Here is a 26,717-nt window from a genome sequence, read left to right as displayed (position 1 = left end):
TAAAGAGAAAAATGCCCTGCCCACTGGCGGCCATGTTTTTTCACCGATCTGGACCATTTTCGAACTCGTCCGAGATATCAATAAAACCAATGTTTTGATAAACTTTCATGATGATTGGGCAAAAATTGCGACTTCTAGAGTGTTTACAAGGTTTCTATATAACCAAATAAGGAAAACTGCCCCGCCCACTGGCGGCCATGTTTTTCAACGGACCGGAACCACTTTTGAACTCAACCAACATATCATTAAGACAAACATTTTGACAAGTTACATGAAGATTGGGCATGAAATGTGACTTCTACAGTGTTTACAAGTTTTTCTTTTTTTGACCTAGTGACCTAGTTTTTGACCCGGCATGACCCAGTTTCGAACTCGACCGAGATTTTATTGGAACAAAGCTTCTGACAAAGTTTCATGAATATGGAACAATAAATGTGGCCTCTAGAGTGTTTACAAACCAAATGTGGACGACAGACGGACGGACAGACGACGGACAAAGACCGGTAAAAAAAGCTCACCTGAGCAATCAGGTGAGCTAAAAAAGGAAATTCATACCTGTGTAAAAACAAAACACTGTCCAAAATTCTGATTTGGTACATTTAGCAATTTTGGTTTAAGAACTGGGTGGATGAAAATAGCAGGGGGTGCATCAATCATTGCCCTTTTGCCCTTTTGTATCAAACAATCATTGTAAGGATTTGGGACGCTTCACAGTACCACTGCCTTCTTAGGTGTGGTTTTGGTCAGCTGTTGGAAATCTGGAGGAAACCCCACTAAACCCTTTCCCACTCAGAGGTAAAGTGACAATGGCTATGTGCAAACAGCATACAACGAGAACAGCCTGTGTCAGTAAATCGCAGTCTGTTCAGGTTTTATGCTGTTTGCTGCTCATCAGTATCTTAGGGTTGGACATGAAGCCTTTAAAACTTGAATCTAGTAAGAAAGGTCTTTAATTAAATTTAACTTTCAAAGGGACTACAAATGCGCTAAAATATGTATCTAAGTCGTAAAGGGTTAACTGTAAGGTGACCACCAACCGGTCCCACATGCATCTTGTATGGAAACCAAATCCAGGGTGCCTCCATGTTAACCCTTATACACTTAGATGCATTTTTTTTGTAGTCCCTTCGTAAGTTAAATATAACTTAAGACCTTTCTTAATAGATTCAAGTTTTAAAGGCTTCATTTCCAACCCTAAGATACTGATGAGCAGCAAACAGCATAAAACGGACGACTTAATACCCAGTGATCAGGGAAAAAATGTAAAGCGCCTTTGAACGCACATCTCGAGTATGAAAAGGGTGCCATATAAATGTGGTATAAAAAAATCTGAACAAACTGCGCGTTACTCACAGGCTGTTCTGATTTTATGCTGTTTTCACATAGCTTTTTCACTTTGCTTCTGAGAGGGAAAGGGTTAAGCAAAAGTATCAACTCAAGCTAAAGTTATAATAAACTTTAATTAGATACTATTGTGTGTTTTTATGTATTTGTTGCAGATGACTGCAGTCAAATAACAAGAAATCATGCAAAGTGAATTATTATGCACACAGTAAACCATGCAGTCTGTGAAGAGGTTTTTAAATTTACAATCAGAAAATTAAATTCGTCATTCCCCTGTAAACAACAAATATCCCCTTACTATAAATTCTATGTCTGTTTCCCATTTGCTATGTGATTCTTTTGGAAGCAAAACAATAGACTCCATTTATTCAACGCGCCTGTCATACGGACTTTAATCTAGGAAAGAAACGCTGAGGAATGTAGACTTTGATACTGACTGCATTTTATAAAATATTGTCAGTCACTGCAAGTTTGATGCAAATTTATGAGCAGTGAATTCCTCAAATTGCAAGTTGTTTACGATTAGCTGCTTGCGTACCAAAATGCAAATGCTAACACTTGGTAATTATCTGACTTACCATATCATTAGATTTGAATATCTATGTCACATTCATGCAAGGCAATATGTCTTGCCAATCCAGATCAAATGAATGATATTAAAAATCTACATATGCTGACAGCACAAAAAGTAAATCTATACCGTATTAATACATTCAGTGCTGGAACTGAATTTTGAAGGCCTTTGCAAATAGTTTGGATCCAGATGAGACGCCACAAAATGTGGCGTCTCATCAGGATCCAAACTGTTTGCTATTCTTTGAAAAAAAATTAAAGAAAATACTTATTTTAGAAATTCAGCAGACAACATTTTAGCAGATGACAAATTTCCCAGCATGCAAAGGGTTAATACATCAACAAATTATCTGATCAACCAACTACTAGATGATTGATAACTAAATTTCTTGAATTCTATCTCCAAACATTATAAACACAATATAAGCAAATTTTGATAAAACAATAAATAAGATGTCAGGAGTGCAATTCATATTGATAATATTTAATTATTTAATTAAGACTTTTTAAGCATTCTTTCACTTTGCTATTAGTTAAAACTGCAGTTATTTAATACCTGACACATAACAGTTATTTAGTGCTCAGATGACAGGCAATGACAGGTAACACAAATCTAAGTGACCGTAAATAAACAAAACCCTTCTAAAAGGATCTTAATGGGTCATGCATAAAACCTTTTTTAAGGAACACAATGTATCTTTTGAATTGTGAACATCCTCATCTGCAATCTTTTCAAGGTCCTTCATTAATTAAATCTGCCTTCAGACAAGTGAACATCATCAAATAATCAATTCAGTTCCTGAAAGCCGGAGATCAGTCTGATCACAACGTAATTCAACACCACCGTCATATGGAGTTATTTAACCATCCAATTAAATATTTGCCCAATATTATTCAAGTCATGCACATTGTGCAGATTTTAGAACTTTGATCTAATAGATATTATTACTTTGATCTTGTAGATCCTCACTTTGATTCCGCCCACCAATTCAGTAAGTTAATTTTTTTTTCAAGGCTCTTTCCCAATTTGCCTTCTGTTTGCTACTACAAGCATAGAATTGGGATCTAAGGGCGGAGACAACTGACAAAAAAGTCAAATTTATAACTTATTTTCAACTGGAAATCATTGCTTCAAACCATGCTCTTTTCTCGTAATAATTGTACAGGGCACTCTAGTGAAGGTTTACTTTTTGTGTGAAAGCATTCAGCACAACTGCATTTAGATCTTAGCCAAAATGCAGCTTCTGATAACTTGAAAGATTTCAATTAAAATAAACTCCACATAATAATAAGAGTCTATTCATCAGCTTTTGGTCCAAGTTATTTGATACATGTGATAACATTCAGCCCCCGAAAAAAAAAAGTCATTTGTAATATCAACAGTGGTGTAAGAAGCGTTTTTACCAGGACGCTTCCAGGGCATTTCTTAAACATAATATTGTCTTTTTTATCATCTTATTTTTTTTCCTATTTTTCTTAGAACTTACAATATGGTGTAGCTTTTGGCATGCTTGACCTGCCGTAATTAATACAGGTGTCAGTTTTATGTTCCAGTAAATGAAATTTTTATGTGTAAGTACATTTGTTGACACTTTTATTAATCCTCTTTCATAAATCAAAGAAATACATTTATTTGTTTTTTGTCCATAAGCCTAATGTTTGATGTGTTGTAATTGTTTTATACTAAAGCATTTTTTGTTAATTATGCGCTATGAACGTTTAAGGCAATATTAAATGACCAGGTTTAATGTTTCTTTGTAAGTCTCAGCAAGTAATTCCTGCTACTGGTATCAATTTGTTATACTCCTGATATATAATAGAAACAAAAACTCTTTTGTTTTTTTATTTTAGATCATGGTGTAAATCGATCATAGTAAGTTTGCAATTAAAAACCAGGGTGCCATTTAACAAGGTCTACCATGAAAGTGAACATCATTGTCATCTGTTTGAGATTAAAATAATATTCTATTTGCTAAAATTTAATTTACACAAATGTATCATCAATAAAACCTTTAAATCTTTTTAAATACATCAGCTCACGATACGCCCTTAAGTTTTCTTATGCATCAGAGATCCTAATTCTGTTTACAAATTTCACAATCTGTATTCAGATTTCTTATTTGGGACAACTTTTAAGCATTGATCCAAATTTGCTTTTCATTATGAAATTCCAGTGCAGTTTTTTTTGTAGAATTGCATATAAACTTATGTAAATCTGCATATGTCAAATTTTGATTCAGTGCTTTTTTTCAGTCTGAATTCAGATCAAGTTAATTGATATTCTTTTAAAAATATTTGTAAACACATAATGAAACATACCAGACGTCAGATATAAAATCTTGAGCTTTTTATCTTAAATGCATGCAATGACAAACTTTAGCAAAAGAGTTTTTTTGTCAATGATTAAATTGCTAATATTGGTAATGAAACAAACAACTTTAAAGCAATGGCATATAACAGTAAATGACAAATGGCCCTAGATATACATAGACATAAGACATGAGTTATAGTATATAAACTCTGAACTCACTGTGAATTAAAGACAAGTCTTTCATTTATGACGCATTGTTTGAACATCTGACTGAATCACTTTGATACTAAATTAATTTAATGCTCTGCAAAAGGAGACATTATCTGTGAAAATAAAGTTTTAAATTTGCAAGCCTACTTGCAACAAAAGCCTAGGGCTTATTCAAGCACTCTCGATTCCATTTCCTGGGTAAAGGCAGTACTTGGTGTATTTGGGTTATGTGAAAAAATGCTCCCACTGTAGAGATCTAACCTGTTTCCTCCAGGTCTGTAGGCAGACATGATAACTTTTATGTCAAAGCAAATACAGAAGTAAATATATAAGTAAAAAGTTTGGTCCTTCTTACTTGCTCTGATTTTCCTCTATCATTATACATTAGTCTTCAATACTAATGCAGTACTGCTTCACAAATGAATATTTAACAAAGGACAATAACTCTGCAAACATTTTAGAAAGAGTTATGGTCCCTGAAATGTACACTTCCTCTATATTTCTATGAAATTTCAATTAAATTCTTTCAATAGTAATTTACTGAGAGTAAATGCCATTACTATAGACTCCCCCCCCCCCCCCTCCCCACATGTGTCAGATGTGATTTTATGTCCAAAAAGGGAGAAAATAAATACTTTACAAGATCCTGGACAAGTAGTATTTTATGTCAATTGTCTCCCTTTAGTAAGATCATCTATTGGGTTACCTCTTGAGCTATTATATTAAATGTAATTTTTTAGGATGATGAATATTTGCTTATTCTGTTTAAGCACTCAGTCATAGTCAGGGCAACAAATAAGATTTTGGGTCAATTAGTTTTCACTGGAAGCTTTTTGTAACAATTAGTTTTTTCCCTCAGAACTATTTGTCAATTAGTTTTTTTACAATTTGATCAAAACATACATATATTTCTGGATCAAATTAGCGCTTCATTTTTGGATATTGGTAATTCTCAGCAATTCTTATTCCAATTAAGTCATTATAAATTCACACTGGCAATGGTTGTTTGTGGATATAAGTACTAATTGTATATTGACAAATGGATGATGGAGTCATTTTGTTTTAACCAGTTTCAACACTCCTGCCTTTCAGTCTCAGAGCTCACCTACATTGCCAAACCCTCTCCATCAACGACAAACCAATAGAAATCACGATGTTGTTAGTTTTTGAGCCACGGAATCGCAGCGGTGTTTTGAGCGGAATATTTTAGAATTTGTCACCACCTGCGCTATTTAATGTGATAGTATACTCTTCACAATGTCTTTTCCTGACGGTTTGGGTCTCGTAACGAATTGTAAAATATTGGGCGCGCACGCCGTTTATGAAAGTTTCCAAATCCGACCGCGTTTAACAGAGAACCTTTTCCCGAACTTATTTCGGAGGAAGTAACTTTATATTTACACCGGCCTAAAACGGTGTCTATATGAACTAAATGAAAATATTACGGCCGCACTAAAGGTTACAATACACTTATTATATTTAATAGTGGTACGGCGGAAAACAGAAAAACTAAATCGTCGAAGATACGATTTCTGTTCGTTTTCCATTTTCACTATCGTTTTCTGTACGATTGATTTTTAGTTTCAATTCGTTTTCTGTCAAATACAAATCGTTAAAACGATAAAACAAACCTTATCTGTTGCCCTGCATAGTGTTTGAATAAATGTCACAATGAGTCTAAGAATAAGTCTTGTATTAACAAATTGACCAATGGTTGCTGTCCAGCTAGCCCAGTTGTTAGTACTAGCGCTCCCCACCTAGGTGACCCAGGTTGAATCCCCTCGCTGGGAAACAAGTGGGTTTGATAGGTGGTCACCATGCCAGACTGGTGGGGTTTCATTTGAGTACTTTGGCTTTCTACCTTGGCTCAACCCTAAAGACCAAAACAAAATTGAATATCTTTCAGTAACAATTAAATAGCTGGCAGCTTAAAGTGAAACTTTGTCACAACTTTCATGAACTAGGAAATTAAATAGGTAGGAGTGCTGGGAAAGATTTATGGTCATCACATAATGCAGCCTATAACTGGGAAGGACCTCAACATACACACACATTGCCCCATGGTTTAAAGTGAACATTCTTAAACTAAATCTTAAACAGAAATATGTCATACACAGATATCCCTGCTAAATGTCACAGTACACAGAAGCTAGTGCTGTTCATGAATTTTGTGAACAATAAACACATCAATTAGTTAAAAGAACTAAGGAGCTATATACAGGGTGCCTAACTTTGTAACTGTTGTTTATGCCTTTTTTCTAATTTCGACCTTGACCTTAAAGCCAGTGCAATATTAGATGGCAACAGTACAGGCACCGTGTACTTACACAAAAAACCCTGTCCGCGGTGTTAACTTTTTCCAATGGATGACATTTCGAAGCGGACGGACACGCTACTGATCGCGGTGCTCGGCGAACACCCAAAATCGTAGTGATTGCACGCTATCGTTAACAGGAACACCCATAATCACCGCGATGCTGCGCAGCCACCGTAAACACCTGTCTGCAAGGGTCATTCACGCGTTTTATATGTACATGTACATTGTTCAAAAGAAAATCATATACTACATGTATATATTATATGTATGTGCACATGTATGCACATGTATGTGTACTTACATTCGGACAGTACGTAAAGTTGGTTACGTAAATAAAGCGTTTAGATGATCAATACTATTAACTCTTATGGTGTTAATCAATGCAATTGCCCTTTTTAACAACAAATATTAAGTTTCAAAATAATAAAGTGAGTATTAAATAATTTATTTACTTGTGTCCGACTTTAAGTACTGTCCGAATTTACATACTGCATCAGTATGTTACGACACTTGTGCAGTCAGAATACAATACAATAATTGTTTCAATAATAATAAAGCGTAACGGAAAAGATACAGCGTGTTTAAATTATATTTTATAAAGAGGAAATGTCAATGCCAAATAATTCACAAGACATTCTGGTACATTAGTTGAAATTCACAATAAAACTTTTAATGGAAATTAAATGATCTCAATGTTGTACCAGCTACGAAATATTTATTTACAAATAAATACACCCACGCCAAGTTTTGCGCGTTTTTTATCAGGACAAAGAAATACATATATTTCATGTAGAAGTTGTAACCGAAAATAGCTGTACATGACGTGTGCAAACCCTGTCAGGTGATTTACACATGTTGGAATACAACTGTCCTGATTGGGCGCTTATTTCATCAAATCTTTGAATAGAATCATATGCCAAATTTCATTTGATACTTTCAAAAATTGCGAACGTTTGTGTTTATGAAATTCTCAAGCACTCTTATCGTCTATATAACCCATCCATTATTTGCTTATAAAAATGTAAATCGGGCATATATGGGATTATCGATTATGGATAAAGATGGGAGAAGTTGCCTTTATGAGATTGAGACAGTTGACACGTATTTATCGGGGAAGCCAAAGACTCTGGATATTACGATTACTACAATCATTTATGAGTTCCCCATGGCTTCAAACTGTTAATTGCATAATCAAACACACAATTATCACTCCTCACGGTACGGTATCTTACAGCTAGGTGCGAACACAGTTTTCTTTTATACGCGGCTTTTAAAAAGACAAAAACACTGTCATGGGCATGGGTGTGAAATACACTATTCATTATCATTTTTAAATGAAAGGTATCAATACAATACATTTATGTTCAATTATTTTATTTTTAGCGAACATGATGAACATCGCGGTAAATATTATGGGTCTGCCGTGATTCGCGGTGTTCGCCTTATGGCAAACGGCCCCCGTGACATTTGATCTGAACAACCATCGCAGAGTTTATATTGGTAAGCAAACACAGTGAGATGAACACCGCAGCGAGTGGCGTTTGTGTAAGTACACGGTGCCTGTACTGTATACGATTGTCTTGATATGATGATTATATGTGCCAGCATTTGTTTAACTATATAACAGGCAATATTAAGCTATGGGCCAAACACAAACATTTACTTTCACTAGCCATTAAAAGGATTATCATAATTACCTCCCACTGATTACTTATTTTTACTATTTTTGTTTGCTAAGCAAGGTCACATGCTGACCATGTATTTTTCGGTGAAGCTGTATACGCCAGCTTTTCACCTTACCTGACCTTTGTAACTGTCCAATAAAATTCAAATAAAATTTCCCGCGGCTAGATCAGAATGAATACACTTCATTTATCCCAAAGGCTGATTTGAGCATACGACCAGAACATTGGAAACATGTCCGCGTCTTTGTAACACTGTTTTACTGCGTGTTCAGCATGAAACAATTTTACCTCTAATGAAAAGGCTTAATAGATAGAACAGTTTTAATCTCAATCTCGACATCAATACAGTTTGCGCGTGCACCTTTTATTTTCAGAGGATTGCCAGCGCAAGAACGTTTGTACTTAAAGGCTATGTTCTCATATTTAGAACTAACTTCAATATTCCTGTCAACATGTTAACATGTAAAAGTATAAAGAGCAGTGGAAGCGAGGCCTCACTTTAATGAATTGCATTTCAACCCGCAAGGTATCAGGGTCAGTTCGTGGTTAGTGTGTGTGAATGTCAGAGTTTATATACAGGTCAACGCTGCGTCTTCACGACTACCTTATGTGCTGACCGGAGTTCGCGGCCAGTAAAATAATTATTATATAAAAAAGAAGCTATAGCTTGAACTAGGTGAACTGGAATTTTCTTTAGACCAGAAAGATGTTAAATGAAGATATCCAGCGATATAATTATGGTATGTCAATAATTAATTCTTAATGTGTTTTCAACAATACCATGATAAATATTATTTTTAATTATTTTTAATTAATTTAAAAAGAATTATTCCACCATATTGACTTATGTATAAAGCATGAGCGCGATGATTCTCGATACTGTTAATAATCAAATCAAATAGCAATGCCCGACAAACCACTAAAACAGGTTTGTTCGAAGAACGAACGTATAAATATTAAAAATATGTACGGATACTTCGCGTGTGGCCGGTTGACTCATATGTTTTAATTTCACTTCCATTCTTCTTTTTGTTTTCTGTTTTGTATCTACAGGTTTATGACCAGCAATATGTAATAATGTAAAATAAGCCGCGAAAACTCCGCGTAACATCCCGTACTGCATGTGATGCAGCTAGGAACTGCACAGAAAAAGACATTCGCTATCCTTGATCTCATTCATTGAACTCTTTACCTTTCATAAACTCCAACCACAATCAACGCCGTATATCTTTTTTAAAGATATTTCTTGTTCCATATTAGATCAGTAGCTATTCACATAGTAACATTAAATAATGTCACAGACATGATAAAGACAAAGACTTAAAATAGAGTCTAGCTTACTTTTCTTGTGTAACTATGTTGATGAAGTAGAAATAACGGTACACTGTCAGATAACTTGGTTACATGGCTTCCAGACCCTGCATGTTGTGATTGACCTTTTATCATACCACAAAGAGATCAGTAAAAAGCCTATTACTTAAAAACTTTAAGTTCCCACCATCATCTTAACCTTTAAGTGAGCGACGATGTTGTTCCTAGCTACATGTAATTTTTTACATAATGATCATGTTTGCTAATTTATTAGGAAATGCCATCATATACACCTTCCCACTATAGATAATTTGATATTTATGATAGCTTTACACAAACAATGCTGATTTCCGGGCATTCTCACCTTCCTCTCATTCAGCCAATTACTTATAAAACATGTTAAATGCACAACAATGAAAGCCATTCAGATATTTAAACCGTTCCATGTCAAGATAATTATATTAGCGCATTTGCTGCATTCCTTTCGTTCAGCAAGCCAGTTATTTTCCGACACCCAACGCTGCTGTTTTTCAAATTTTCAGATTCTGAATTGCATCTCTTGCTGGATTTTCTCTTGCCAAATAGGTACAGACATGGATGCATTGAATTGTGTGCCTTGGTGACAGATTAATAATTTGCATTCCTTCCTTGAGAGGATATTAGACAGATGTTCATTTAATTCGTTTTTCTTCTATTTATACTACTGGATCTGTCAGATGTCAAGCTTAGGTAAATAACGTTAATTTGTTGAACTGGCAATTAATAGGAATCTTTTCTTCCTGGGCCATTCAAAAGCAATTTTAATTAAAAATCATGTACACACAATTAAACTGAACGCCCAGTCTTCAAATAACTTAATACGTCTTTCAGCATTACAGACAAAAATATACGAATTATCAGGAAATAATCTGTGCTTATTTATAGCAAACTATGCTCTTTAAAGAAAGATGGCATTAACAGGTGAACATTTTTTTTGCATTCTTAAACAATTCACAGAAATTCGGCTCCCAGGGCCTCAAATATAATTAAGCACCAAGAAGGGTCATAAAGCATACAGAAGGTATAATTTACTAGTTATCACATTTCTTCTCGTCAGACAAGCCATTATGCTGCATATTGATACTGCGCCTCTTGAATATCGCCCTTAATTAGAGAAATGCTTCTCATCTCCCAGAGTTACCCAGCTAGATTCCATTCATAGCACCATAAATTTTGCATTTCTTTCTACAATTACACCCTTCAATGATGTCTTATCATACAATGAAAATACCCATTAGATCAACCCACCAAAATAAAACTTATATAATTAATTCCCCCTGGAAAGCACCTGCCAGAAATGCAAGTACATAACAAACTGCCGCAAACAGGGGAAATGTTCTAAACTAAATGCACAATCCTTGTTAAGCAGTTATAATTTTTGAAGTTACATGCTTCCCTAAGTGGTAACATTAATTATGCATCCATTTGTGTGTCTTACCTACATTTCTTCAGCAAATAATACAAAGCTGTGGTTTAAATGCTTATATCACTTCCTCTTTATAAAATATGAGTCCAGACTCCTTTTTTTTAATCAGCCATTAATAGTTTAACAATCAGCTTTCAAATAAAGTCTTACACATATTCAGCCTTGATGGCATCTCATAGAAACTTTCCAAAATTAATTCACTTCCACAGGTCTGATTTATCTGATAGTTCAATGAAAAATATGCATTACTGGTTTAATTAAATTTGCTTTATTTTGTTAATTTTCTACAATGGAATTTTATTAAACTGAAGCTCCAATTTATACACTTAAGAATTAAAGGCCATTTCCAACATTTGTTACAGAAACAGTAAACAAAAACAGTATTCTTTCAATACCCAGAAGTGATTTAAGCAATTGCTAATAATCTAAATGGCATTCCAATTGTTTTTGTTTTTTTATTGTGAGACAGAATAACTGAAAATATTCAATGTCCCCATATTATATAATTAAATGCCATTCTCTAGCAGAAATGACTGAATTTAAATGAGTTACCACTATTTATCAACACATTTTTTTCATGTTTACTGGTTTCACACTTTTGTCCTGAATATGTTATATCAGTATTGAACAACCTTCAAAAGAAAAGTAATGTTATTTAACTTGTCATCAAAATTAATCAGAACTTCTACAGAAGAGTCCTGTCAGTACAAACAACAGAATACAATTTGGTGTATATTTTATAGTCTTGTACGTATTTCTGACCACAGGCACTCAGCATTAGTTACTACCCCCCCTCCCACCAGCTGTTACACCCTCCCAAAACTCTCAACATTGTCCATTTGTTATATAAAATAACAAGACCAAAATAAATAGTCATAAATTTTTATTTTTTTTAATTATATATATCAAAACAATTTTTTTTTTCCGACTAAGTTACTTTTTTTGTCTTGTTATTTTGAGAGTTTTGGGAGGGGAGAGCAGCTGGGGGGAGGGGGGTTGTAACTAATGCTGAGTGCCAGTGTTTTTATGGCAACGATAACCTGCATTTTAATTGTAGAACAAAGGATTTATTGCTTTTTATTTCTTATAAACGTCTGGAAGCTTTGCTAGCTTAATCTTTAATCTCTTATCGAACCAAATACTTCTACAACGTCGCTGGTGGCCATACCTCAGCAGACAAGGGAGACTACAACAGCTTTATATTGAAGCTTGAACAAATCGGGCTCTGGAGTTATTCATCTTTGTTGAAGGAATTTTTTCCATTTATTTAAAATCATGTGTGGTTTAAACATATCTTCAAATTTACTTTTCATACATTTTATCCATGAAACAAAACTCATTTATGGGCACCTATTTATGAGTATTAACATATTGAAACAGTTATATATCAAATATGTCAATCTGCACATTGGTTCAGATTAGCAGCACATTGTTTCAGGTCATCCACCCTAGCAGCATTCTTTCTTTATTTTTTCAAAGTGAAGCAAAGCATACAACAGTTATTCCCAAACCCTCTTTTAAATCTCCACTTTTCACAAACATGCCAGACGTCCCGATCTCGGCGGGACAGTCTAGCTTTTGGGCTCTTTGTCCCGGCATCCCGATATGAGACGATTTGTCCTGACATTTGCTAAAAACAATGTAAGGTCTATAAGTTCCCAATAAAATTCGCTTTTCAAGCTCTTTCTGTCTTAAACTTACCATCGCTAATCCCTTTATTGCCCCCAATTAACAACCAACTTCTACTACACGAGTGCACTAGTGTTGTTTTTGACACCTTATCAGCGATTTATCGGCAACTTATTGATTTAATCAGCATTCACACCATGGTGTTTTTAGGATAGTGGCCGCTAATTGCTATCGAAAGATGTATCGTACAGAAATTAATGCCACCTGGGTTTGTATTTTATTGCCCAATCAAGTAAAACGATACTATTATCCTGTGTATAATACAACCTAAGGTTATAAATCCTGTCAAAACACCGATTGTGTACATCAAACAAATTGAATGCTGACCAATACACATTGATGTTTCTCACAAATTACCTTTTGTTTTCGACTGATTTTCAGAAAATAGTTTGTACATATTGCATCAATCTAAATTAAGAGTTAATTTACGATTGGTTGAATAAGAACAGTGCTCGATGCGCTCACATCGAGTCACACGTTTTACATATGTTCAAGGGGATATCCTTGTACCAATTGGATGTCAAATCGAGGCATACGGGGATACCCCTCATTTCAGTTTATGGAGTATGTTTACTTCCGGAAAATGAAGAACGTCTGTGATCATGAAATTCTGAACACACATTTCTCGTCAATTTTGGGCAGAAATTTAGAGTTTTTGTAAGTAATATACTGACTATTGACAAAAGAAAACGTGGAATAATTGATTGTTTTAGGTGTCCCGCTTTTTGGTCAAATGTCCCGACAATTTTTTATGGAAAGTCCGGATTTGGACCTGAACAATTCTGGCATGTATGCTTTTCATGAAAACCAAAATGCACAATCATTTGTTCCCTTTCCACTAGCAGTGCGAATACATATGGTAAAACATTTTAACACCAAGTTTGGGTAACACATACATTATGTACATACATATAATGTTTTAATATTTTTTAATGCCAATCATTCTCAATACACTATCAAAGATCTATGAGGTGTCATTAAAAACTTCAAACCTGGCATCTTGCATGCAGGCAGACCTTGGTAGTGGCCTGATCCTCTGTGTTACAGGCCACACCGTCTGGGAGGTGACGTTCCAACCGTGCCACAAACCCAAACTGGACTGCCTGGCAGGCCACCTCACACTCATTCTCAGCTGGAAATAAATATGTGTTTACATACAATGTATGAACCTCGCTCTGTGAAAAGGGGGTTTAATGCGTGTAAAGTGTCATCCCATGCAAACTGCACAGGCTTATCTTGGATAATACTTTCCGCTTTTATTATATTTTTTGCTTAAAGACAGTCTCTTCTTAGCAAAAATTTTGTTGAGGCGGAAAGTGTCATCCCTGATTAGCCTGTGCGGACTGCACAGACTTATCTGGGACGACACATTACGCATATGCAATAAAGCCCTTTTTCACAGAGCACAGCCCATTATCATTTTGTTTCATTTTATAAAGATTTATTTATTATCAAAAATTGTTTGGCCCTCATACAACAAAATGGTCTGTAAGCATTCAGCGATTTTTTCCTTCTTTATAAAGTATTGGAAAATGGCACATTCCCAAAGAGGAAAATACTACAAATTTCCCAATTGCTGTCAAAATTATTCGCAATTGAAGGTTTCTAAAAAATATATTAAAATTTTTTTTTTAAACAAAGTGCAACATTTAGTTTGTTTCCCTATATAACTCTATGGCTGGAACCTAAGTAAATATAATATGGACAAATTGACAACATTTAGTTATCATTTAAAGTATTTGGGAGCAAAAACTCAAATAAACAAATTTCCCAATAATTTTGAAGACTTCACAACGCGAGTTTTCCCAATTTCAGGGTTTTTCCTGCACAATTTCCCCAATTTTGCTGGTACAGATACTTTTCCCAATTGGGCAAAAAATAAATCACTGGTATTGTCCTGAGAAGATTAGTATTTTCCAAACATTTCCAAAATGTTGCATATTATAGCAGCTTTTTGAAGTCTCATAGCATCAAAATTCATGTTTTTGGTAAATATTTTATACACATAAAATATTTTTTCCTTGGGGAAAAAATAAATTATTATAACAAATATGCACATGACCCACGAAATCTCAATTCAGCAGTGTTCGACACTAACTAATCTGAGTAAGGAGTCCAAGGACTCCTAACTTTTGAAATTCAGGAGTCTGGACAGATTTCAAGGAGTCCAACAATTAAGACAATTTTTATATAATATTTTCGGCCATTAACACATGCAGAGACGTAGATAACATATCTACGTCTCTGACACATGTCAATCCAAGAAATGTTAAATTTTGATTGTATGTTTGTTTTTCGATCGAAGTTGTGACTGCTGTTCAATATTTATTATATCACATTGCAAAATATTTAACGCATTCCAGCAATATTAAATTAATAATTTACTTTATCATTGTAAGATTTCAACATATACTATTTTCTATTATGCATTATCATTGCTTTTTTAACCTCTACATAAGGGTTAAAAAACATTCTCGGAGCCTTCTGTTTTGTTCGTGTCATAGTTACTAAATCACATCATAAGGGTGTAAAACCCCTTTAGTTCTCATTGCTTTATAAACATATTCCTTAAAATATTTCCAAGAACGTGGAAATTCGGAAGCGCAATATAATTCTTATTTTATTGTAATTTCATCATTGGGTTTTTACACCATGAAAACATGTTTAGACAATATTTTGCATGCAAAGCACAATTTCCACGAGGATTACACCCTGTTTCCATCATCAGTCTCTTAAGTAACTTGTCACGATTTTATCGTGGAGGAGTACACGGTAGGAACCAATTAGTGTGGTTGGTATGACAATGCCTATAAACTGCAATAAACCACTGAAATCATCGATTGATAGTGACACGGGTCATTCACACTCATATGATTCACAGCTGGTCCGATCTTCAGTACCGTGGGGCCATAAAACGTACAATGTGTAAAAAATTCGGGTATTGTGATGATTTTTATAATAATGAGAAATTGTTTGGGCGAAGCTAATTTACTACAGCAAAACATATAAGTGAAAAAAAAAACGGCCACAATCGTTTCATAGCTGGCATTTTCCCCTATTACTACACGCACCGACAGTGACAGGAAAACAAAATAAAAAAAATTGATTCTTTTGTTTTTGTCCATGTGTTCAAACAGAATGATTTGTGGCACATTTTTCGGATCAACAAAAGTTTGGACATTCTGATCTTGTGAAACAAATAAAGAAATCAACTGATTTTTTAAAAATCAAAGTTGATTTTAAAGGAGTCCGACGGACTCTCCTGACGCAAAAACAAGGAGTCCGAGTCTCATTTTAAGGAGTCTCAGACTCCCAGACTCCTGTTAGTGTCGAACGCTGTTCAGGGGCAATACACTGTTATTAATAATTTGTATTTTGAAATGTCTATCTATGAAGTCTGACAGAAACTTTGTTAACCTCTATGACCTTGCAAAATGTGTAGTGTATTGCTGTACATTAATGAAGAAACATCTGTATAACTAAAAATTCAGAATTTGACTCTTCAAAACATGTTTAAGAATGTTGTTAAAGCCATAAAGGTGACTTACATTTTCTGTTATCATTTGATCTTGTAAAAAATGCATTTATGATTATATTATAAACACTATTTGATTTCTTTGAGTTTAAATACAATTATAGAGAATATTTGATAAGAACAACAAAAACACATCAACAAAATAAATTAAATGCATAGTTCTCGTAGAAAATACCAGCCAACCAATAATAGCAGTATTACAAATTGTCCAATTATTAATTGTCTCTTGATTCATATCGTTTAATAGACACCACATTAACATCTATACAAAAATATCATCCAAAAATATTAATGAATAATAAATAAACATGTTCCTATACGGGAAATCCCGAGAAACTAAATTACATTACCTAATCACAGACTTCAAAGGCAACTTAACATCTAAGGGAGACAAATCGGTTTATTTTGAGGCTACACAATACTCATTGTATTTACACGGATCGCTTTTCGCATTTATCATAACCATAATATAAACGGACGATAACATCACTGCGTCGGTAAAATAAAATACACATAAATGGAAACTCCAGCTGCACAATTATACAATGTGGTCCTTTTTTATTCAAGGAACCAATAACCAGGGACCTATACAGTCCCTGCAATAACCAAACCGCGAGACACAAATCAAATGCATTAGACTCACCTGTACATAACGAAAAATTAGGTCACCGCCTTAGAGCAGTCAATGCAAAATACGGGGGGGGGGGGGTCAGGGGCGTGGGGTGGCGGGGGCGGGAGGCGGGGGCGGGGGGCGGGGGCGGGAGGGGGGGTTGGGGCGGGGTTTTAACCAGGTTTAATGATCTCCAAACCTCACACTTTGGCCAGAATTATTCATTAAACATTTAAGTGTACATAAAAAAACCTATTAGCGACACAGTTAAAAACGTAGCAAAGTAAATACACTTCAATTTAATTACTATTAAACTACTAAATGGTTATATACAGAGTAGAGCAACAGAGCAGTTACTTAAACTATCATCAACAACATCACGTCTTTATTAAAGAGCATAAAAGACATAGCATCATATTTAATTATGTAGTTTGTACATTTAGATCATCGTCTCGCAATGCAGGGGATTCGTAATGAGGGTTGTAGAATGCATTATTACACAGCTTGTATGTGAATGTCCATCTTTAGCCTCACAAAAAAGTGAAGTAAAAATAGTTTTAAAAGTTAAATTGTTTCAAATAAAGTTACGTCCGGCGTGTACATAACGATACCATGCTGTAATAAGTAAATCCGGATAAGTTAAGGTTTATTGACATAATTGTTAACCCATTTATGCCTTGCGTCTAGAAAAAAAGGCCTTGGCATACAGCGTAGACCCAGATGAGACGCCGCATGATGCGGCGTCTCATAAGTGTTTGCGCTGTTTGCTTAAAGGAATTTCTGTAAGAAATATTCTTAATATAGTAATAAATATTTTAGAAATCCCTAATTTTGGAAATAAATTGATCCAATTTAGAGAATGGGAGATTCCACTAGGCATAAATGGGCTAAGGAATACAAAATCTGTACCGTAACTGCGCTCATTCAAGAACAGATACGTACAAACGATGACTGGAACTTCAATGTAAAATACGAAAAATTATATTAGAACGATTTTCACTATGCAATGCTTACGTATAATGTAAAGCGACCAGTGGTAGCGACGGCCACGAAAGGGAACGTTCACCTGTCTCTCACACTCTGTACGTCGCACGTCCACCACTTTACCTGCACACAACTGCGAGATATAACAGAACATATGTTTGTTTTAAATACTTGCATATTGCAACATACACAGGAATGTTTTGGTCGCCGTTAAACTATTTATTTAGACTGTTTATCAATAAATCAACTTTTGATATAAAATATGTGTTTCTTAATATCAAGAATACGATGTTGTGATATCTGTATTCAATGTTTATGTCATAAATCTTATGACATGAATCATATTTGCAGATATCATACATTAAATTATTGATATCAATCACTAATTTTCTGATATCATATCATTGAAAACTTGGTTTAAAGAAACACTGTGAATTTATCTCATTTCTTTGGCATCAACTTGTATGAATTTGTTACATCGTTGGATCTTAAAATAATGCCTTTTGATAACATTTGAACAATTGAATTCGTGAATAAGCGGACTCAAGACAGGCCACAAAAATAAGTGTCCAAAGAATAATATTTGGTTTAATAATACTTTCTATATTTTGACATAAAAAAGAATTATTATTATCAAGAATAAGAATCGATATATTGGTGCAAGACAGGTTATTTCCAGAAACGATAGGAGCCTCAAATAATGCGGAGTTAAGCGCTGATCTTCATGTTCAAAACAACGTATTCCCAAGACATTCTTGTGGTACTGTGTTCAATAAAATCGACTTGCCATATTTGCAAAAAGATTTAGAATATTTGTCGGACTGCGGGACTTGGTTTCCATATACTTTGAAACTTGAATATAAAAATACATTAAACCCAACATTAACTGGAATGGACTTAATGAATTTTTGAAGACACAATATAAGTATTGATATTAATATTGCATTTGAACAATTTGTTTTCTTGAACCTTCTATGACATTTTACGTATGTGTTCCTTTTTGTTAACCCATTTATGCCTAGCGTCTAGAAAAAAAGCCTTGGCAAACAGCGTAGAACCTGATGAGACGCCGCACGATGCGGCGTCTCATCAGGGTATGCGCGCTGTTTGCTTAAAGGGATTTCCGTAAGAAATATTCTAAATATAGAAATAAATATACCAGATATTCCGATTTTTCGAAATTAATTGATCCAATTTAGAAGGATGGGAGAGTCCACTAGGCATAAAAGGGTTAATGATTATCAGTCAATGGAAGTTTGCAGTTCTAGTCAACGTTCTTAGTGCTAAATATGTTAAGGTTTGTTGTTACAATATCTCTTTCTCGCATTTATATATATATATCATATATAGAATAAGGGAATAGAAACAGATTTGTTTGTATGTAATTGTAATTGTTTCATTACCTTTGTATCGCAGAGCCTGTATTCCTTGCCGAACCCCGCGCACGGACTGAAACGGTCAAACGCTAAATTTGATTTGCCTTAATATAAATAGTATATGATTTTTTTCATGGTATAAAAAACATTACGTACAAAATTAATGTGATGTATAATCTTCGTTAGTTTTCTATGAAGTCAACTAAATATAACACTTCCAAGCAGGGGCGTTCTGACTTTGTATAATATACATATTTCTGAATCCTCAGTTGTGCGTGAATATTATATTAACAAGTAATAAGTCCCTAACAAATAAAGAGGGTCACTTTTAAAATAATATATTCAAGAAAAAGAAAAAAACATGCCGTGAACCCTTTTTAATAATTATAGTGCAGCTCATTATAACGCTTGCGACGCCTCTCTTCTAGGCACGTATGTACAGTACGTTGATTTTGTCTTAAACGCATTGCCTGTTTAAATGAACTGCAAGGTTTTTCGGTAATATATTAAGTAATTTGTAATAAAGAGGAAATAATAAATTAATAACATACACTAAACAATGATGAATCAATACATGCATTCATATATACGCACATGTCAGTTGTAAGACACGACCTTGACCTTGATGAAAGTTCTGGTTCACAAGCCTTTAAGCAGACTGACCATTCGGTCCACAACCCCCAGCCTCGGGATTCGAACGCTGAATTCTGAAGGACAAGGTAACTTTGCTACGGACAATGCATCCTGTAAACCCCAATTTTACTATTGAGTAACATCCATTTGGACTTTTCAAAATGACCTTTTGGGGCTACCCCGTCTTCAAAACAAAACACCAAATGGTGTGTTAAATTCACTAAGTGCTGAGCGGTACATAACTATGATAATGTTCGGACAGTTACTATTTGTAACATACGTTTTTGATGCAAAGAAATTGTTTATAAAAGCGACGCAAACCATACAGAAATGTTAAAATATATAAATATGAAATGTATACAGGAACATATAGAGGAAATGCGATCATACCATACGAACGTTCGTGAAATCGCGACTTGATTGTAGTTTGATTTACATATATTTAGAAAAATCATACTTTGGTTGCTGTGTATAAATCAAACCGCGAATACTAACACAGTTAACAAGCTAACATGTGACATGTTTGCGGCATAGTCTTTGAATGTAGATAAGACTAATTAAATATTTTTTGTTGTTGAAAAGTTTCAATGTAGCCGTTTCGATTGTTAAATATATTTAAAGTCAATGTTATTTCCATAAGTTATATAATACTCTTTGTGATTCTTTATTCGCTGCATAAGCAACTTATTCCTGAGGCAGATGTAAGTAAAACACCCCGCGATCTCTGATGGCATTCAACTGCAATGTTGACCGGAGCGAGATTCGAACTGAGTGATCGATTGGTGTATACGACAAGATTGGCAGAATATCAAAGTACATAATTATAGAACGCAAAAAATATGTTAACATTTCGATGTCGGTCGATTCCGACTGATGCAGCTGTTTAAATATCTGGTCTCATACAGAGGAATGCAAATCGTTTGCGCAGCCACGTTGCCGTCTGCGTTTATATTCACTTATGTTCTCTCTACTCATTTGCCGCCACACCCAGTTTAAAAGATGCAATATCTTGTAAAATGTATGTTTCGTTTGAACCGGGATCTTGTATTAGTTACAACAGCATGGTTTTCTCTTGTATATCAGTTTGAATATTCATATGATAACTGTTTATATAATTAAATAAATCTTAATGGCGGTATTAATAAACCACATCTTACCCGACCGGTGTGAGATTTTCAATTTATTTGGTTTTGTAGGCTGCAGTAATTCGAGACAAAATTTGTTGTTCGATTGAAAAGACTCCATAGCGCATCAAACCAACCTGGTCGTGTTTTTGTTTACTTAAACAGATCCATGAATGTATAACTTTAGAATACAACACATTACACACTTCAAACTGAAATACATGGCTCCATGTTGGAGCTCGAACGTACCTCTGCGGCTACTGGGTTGCTTTCTGTGTCGACACTGACCACTAAAACACTCACCAGAAGCCTAGGAAAATAAAAATAACATTCATGAAAATAATTATGATAATATCGAATTAGAGCTAGATAACATTATAGAATACTGTTGCCGTCAAACAAATACAAACAGACAGATACAAGGTTTGCAAATTGTTTTATTTAGAGGACAGCATATGGCCACTAGTTCTAACCTTCGCATTCGAAATAAAGAACTTGATCGTGAACGTGTTATATACTATGAAGTTGCTCGTTGTTTGTTTAAACTTTGAAATACGCCTTTAACGATTATGGTGCTATCACACATCATCATGCTGGTGCATGCAGTTATTATTGGCGCAGCCATAGGCCTATTTTATACTTCGCTGGCACAGTTAAGATGGTATGTTTCTTGAAAAACAAAATGCGATAAAAAAGTGTGAGAAAATAACGATATAATGCTTCTGGAAAACTCCGAGACATTGTTCACCTTTATATGTTTGCACTTTTTTTGTTCACAAGAGGAAGTATTTATCATAACTGACGATGGAGCGATATGTAGCGCTGAAGGCTTTTGATGATAAGCCTTCTGGCATTCATTCAGATGTATGGAAAATTCATTAATATCATGTCAGATCTCACGCTAATCCGTAACCGTTCTTATTGGAATGGAGTGTGCAGTGAAACTCGTAAAAATATGAAAAATATTGTCTACATGAACCATGGGTTATTAACCTTGCAGAAAACAAATCAGGTCAGTTGACCACGCTAAACATACAGTCTCTTAGTATAACGTGACTTGCCTATTTTTCTTTCCACTACTCAAAACAAATCAGGTCAGTTGACCACACTAAACATACAGTCCTTTAGTATAACGTGACATGCCTGTTTTTCTTTCGACTACTAAACTACATAAAACAATTCGGATTTGGTGAATATAGCAAACATGTAATCGACAGTGCATGCACTGTCCTGCCTTCAACATCTACATGTATCATGTGGTTGCAACATTAAAATTCCACGTGAATTTAAATTATATTAAAGTCAATAGTTTTAATGCAGATACCACTAAGAAGATGAAGTTGTATATAAGAATATAATATCACCAAGCAATCATTTTGTATCCAATACATCATTGTTAATGTTTTTGGCGTATGTTTCTAAATCATTGTTTGACCTAGTCAACGATCGAATAAAGGGGCGTCGCAGTCGACGTTAGCTCTTTGTACAATCTTCGAACATATTAATTAATGCCCACTATTCTGTTTGCCAATACGGCTACAGTATTCCCTATAGAAAGCCTGGCAGGTTGTGACGATGGATTACTTATAACAGTACATCTTCATTGATTTATCAGAGATTTTTCTTCGAAAACTATAGTAAACTTATTGATACAACTTTGACTTTTTGGTTTACGAAATATAATGTTGAATTATTCCGTTGTATGTATGTCACAATAATTATGACAGAGCTAAGAAAAACTTTCGTACTAAAATTATCAAGCCGTTTTTTTTAATATAATCGACAACGCCTTGCACGTGATATGCATTACTTTCCTGTATACGATAATAACATTACAAATCAAAACAATTATAAAAAAACAGTTATGATTTAAAAAAAATGTGGTAACCAGAATTAGTGTCGATAAATCGTTCAGAAATACAGCTTTGAATGCCCCAAAATCTGCTTTTAAGTAAATCGTAATAAAGTCCACAAACAAATACGTCATAGTTGGCAAATTGCCCACACATGCTTTTCAATTACTTACACAAATAACCATATATACACTGCAGTTTAAATCAAACCTTTACTTAGGTATAGAAGTAAAATAATCTGCGCCAAATCTTCAATATCAAACCTCTGTGAGTAAAATATATAAATCAAGGTGAAAAAAAGTCATGGATCACAGGTCACGTAATGCAATATTTTATTGGGACATTACCATTTATAATTCAATTTGAAGTGGCATAATTTTGATTTACGCTATCGAAGATTGTAGTAGATTGTATGTTTTCACTTGAGACCGTTATCATACATTAATTTGTCATGATATTTTTTCTAACGTTGAACACAGTTACGCTTGCTGAAGTCATGGCCGCTGCGACAGACACGATGCTGAGCGCTTTAAGGAATTGTCTCTTAATAAAGGATCTATTATAATTCGTAAGTCACTATTTACCTATCACAACTATGGTCCCAACTTCAGTTTGATGCTAATGAAATATATGCTTGTTGAACAAGCAGTTTAAAAAGGCAAGTATTGTCTTAATTATACAGACTTGTCGCATCCAAACTATAATTGATCGTCTTGGTGCAATTTATTGTTGTTGTTTTTTTTAATTTGAAAAAGTGTTACGCTTCGTATCATTAGTGCAGTTCTGTTTTTTTTTAGAAAAGTTTCCATAAGTCGTTCAATACATATATTCTTAAGTTTTAAATTGGGGTCAGTAACGTTTGTAAGGGGCCGATACACGTTCAATAATATATTTGATTTGATTTATTCAATAAAATTTTAAGCCACAAACTATTAATTTTTTTAACTTAATACGTGGTTTCATGGGTGATATAAACACTTGTGCAATAAAAATGAATCTTGATGTATTTGTAATTTTTCGTTATTTGCGTCTAAAGTAGTAACGATACATTAGAAACATCTGTCAGAGGGACATTCGACAAACTACATTTCAAATCAAGTTAAGCTCAAATGCCGGTGAATATTTCCAAAACAGATAATGATTTTTCAAGATAATAAATAAAAATGCTTTTATCAGGACGCAGTGATACTTAAAAACAGCGTCTGATATTAAAAGAAACTTATTTATGCGAATTGCTGTGTAGCTTCAACCTTGAAGTATAAACCCAATAGCATATTATTAATTGATAAGTATCTGCGATTTATGATTTCTGTCAATATATTGAATAGCACATAAACACTGTCCACACAATTATAATATTCACTTCCACACATTAACCATCCTATTGACTATTTTAATGTGTATGCTTAAAACACGGAACAATATTGTTATAAGTCTTAAGTAGTATCAATTTAACAATATTATTTTGATAAGCAATATGTCCACGGTTAAGAAAATTTTAGCTCCAAATTTATATAAACAGTCCTAAATTGTTTTCATTTGTCTTTCAATACGCGATTTATTTCTTAAAGGGATCTTTTCGCTGTTTGGTAAATTGACAACATTGAAAAAAGTTGTTTCAGAATCGCAAATTTTCGGTTTAATTACAGTGATTTTTTTGCCCAAAATTACGCCGATATTCGGCTGCTTCCCAATTGCAAAAAAAGACGTTTTTTTTCCAAAAATCTGACCAAAGTTTCCCCAAAAAGGACCAAATTTTCCCAATTAAGTCAATAAGATTGCAATGTCATTTAGCGTTAATTTCGTAGAACGAGTGCCGATCGAGCTTGTCGAGTCTTCGCCGAATGACAACTGACTTACGAATGTTTGCGAATGTAGCCGAATACGATTTTACGTTGCTATCCACACATCTCTCTCTATATTGCGGAGGATACCGACGATAGTCGATGTAACCCCAATTGTTAATGCCTGTTTTTACACACGTCCAAGATGTCTGCAAGCAGACGAGAAGTTTGCGATGAGCAGCGAAAATGATAAATAACACTAAAATTAACAGCGGATATCACATGGTTATTAGGAGATATTTTAATGTGTGTGTCAATTAACGCAAAATACTATGTTTTAGATGAACAACAACAAATATTTATTAGAAATGTTCACAGTGAATGTGCGTCACGGAAATCGGTGTTGGGAAATTTGAGTTCACAAAGTTAAAGCATTTAAGACGAGAACCGTTCGAAAATGGAAAGAGACAAACATGATTTGATTTATATGTTAGTGGATCTGTGTATATTCAGATTCATATGCATATTCTGCTTTATTATTTGTCACGCTGTATAGTTTGGTGAAATAGCATTGAACTGAGGATGTCAATTGTGCAAGATATTAAAAGGTAAACAAATGAAATGTATAATTTTAGCTCCATTTAATACAACATTAACACAGCAAGAACACAAAAGCGTGTTTGTTAATATTTGTTAATGTTTTCACCATATCATATTTTACTTTAAAAAACATCCTGAATTAAATTTATACTCTTAAAGAGATTATGATTAAATCATAGTGGTACATGTATATTGAAGAATCTATAGATTATTGAAAGTTTAATATGCATGTGGAAGGATATTAACTAAACGTTGTAAGAAGACATGAAAGCAACACTTTATAATATAAAAATGCTGTCAAACATGAAATTAGCAATTTTTATTCTGTTCTTATAATCATATTTATAATGTTTCCCAATTTCATGGTTTATCGCGCTATTTTTCCCAATTTCATGGTTTATCGCGCTAATTTTCCCAATCCAAATGCCACAGGCTGTAACAAAAAAATCAAAAAAAAATCACTGAGTTATGATATTTGTGAGGAAACAGTATTGCTGAATATTTGCCATGGTCTAATATAGCCATTATACGCATCATTTGACGATTTAAAAACCTAAAATTATAAAGAGTTGCAACGCGAAACGATTGAATAATTTGGAGAGTTCTGTTGTTGTCGTTTAAATTTGTGAAACTACGAATATTGCTTATATAACGTATAAAATACGCCAGTATGTATGCTTGACAGGATAGCTCAGTTGGCTAATGCGTTTTTACTTCAGGATTCCGGGGGTCACTGGTTCGAGCCCTGCTGCGGGCTACTTTCTTTTCCTTTTTTAAATTTTATTTTTGATATTTTACTGGAGCTTTTAAAATTTAATGTTTGCATTTATCAATATGAAGCATTTAATGACAAACTTCAAAACATGCCAACATCTGTGAAAAGGCCCCTTTAATGTACCGATATACTACGGTGGCAATATACGGCTATACGGAGTTTGTAATATGATCGAACGCTGTGCCACGTAAGTTAAACATAAACGTGATATCTGATAACGAACCAGACATCATTCTACTGTAGAGATCACCGGTCAATGAACTGTCATAAATAGCCCGCACAAACCTCTAAACAAACATTTCAATTTTCAATTTTCAACATATGTCAACCATGTCTTAATGGGCCCATTTTTTTCCATTAGCTACCAGCGTTGAAAACTGTTTTCATCATTCGTTAAAGGGATCTTTTCACGCTTTGGTAAATTGACAAAATTGAAAAAAGTTGTTTCAGATTCGTAAGTTTTCGTTTTAGTTATGATATTTGTGAGGAAACAGTAATACTGAACATTAACCATGCTCTAATATAGCCATTATATGCA

General features: G+C 34.2%; 1 protein-coding gene across 2 annotated transcripts in view; it reads right to left on the bottom strand.

Moving 5' to 3' along the window:
* Positions 1-26,717, bottom strand: part of LOC127880047 (uncharacterized) — a 249,805-nt gene that overhangs the window by 88,982 nt on the left and 134,106 nt on the right. For both annotated transcript variants that reach the window (XM_052427275.1, XM_052427274.1), the window contains exons 2-6: positions 21,417-21,477; positions 20,005-20,117; positions 19,438-19,483; positions 18,065-18,167; positions 13,898-14,037 (exon numbers count right to left, since the gene is read on the bottom strand). In XM_052427275.1, coding sequence (XP_052283235.1) covers positions 13,898-14,037; positions 18,065-18,167; positions 19,438-19,483; positions 20,005-20,117; positions 21,417-21,477 — 463 coding nt within the window. The remainder of the gene's footprint in view (positions 1-13,897; positions 14,038-18,064; positions 18,168-19,437; positions 19,484-20,004; positions 20,118-21,416; positions 21,478-26,717) is intronic.

Source organism: Dreissena polymorpha, chromosome 4 (genome assembly GCF_020536995.1).
Source record: "Dreissena polymorpha isolate Duluth1 chromosome 4, UMN_Dpol_1.0, whole genome shotgun sequence".
Taxonomy (NCBI): domain Eukaryota; kingdom Metazoa; phylum Mollusca; class Bivalvia; order Myida; family Dreissenidae; genus Dreissena; species Dreissena polymorpha.
The sequence above is the reverse complement of the archived record's forward strand: the minus strand, read 5'-3'. Positions and strand labels throughout refer to the sequence as shown.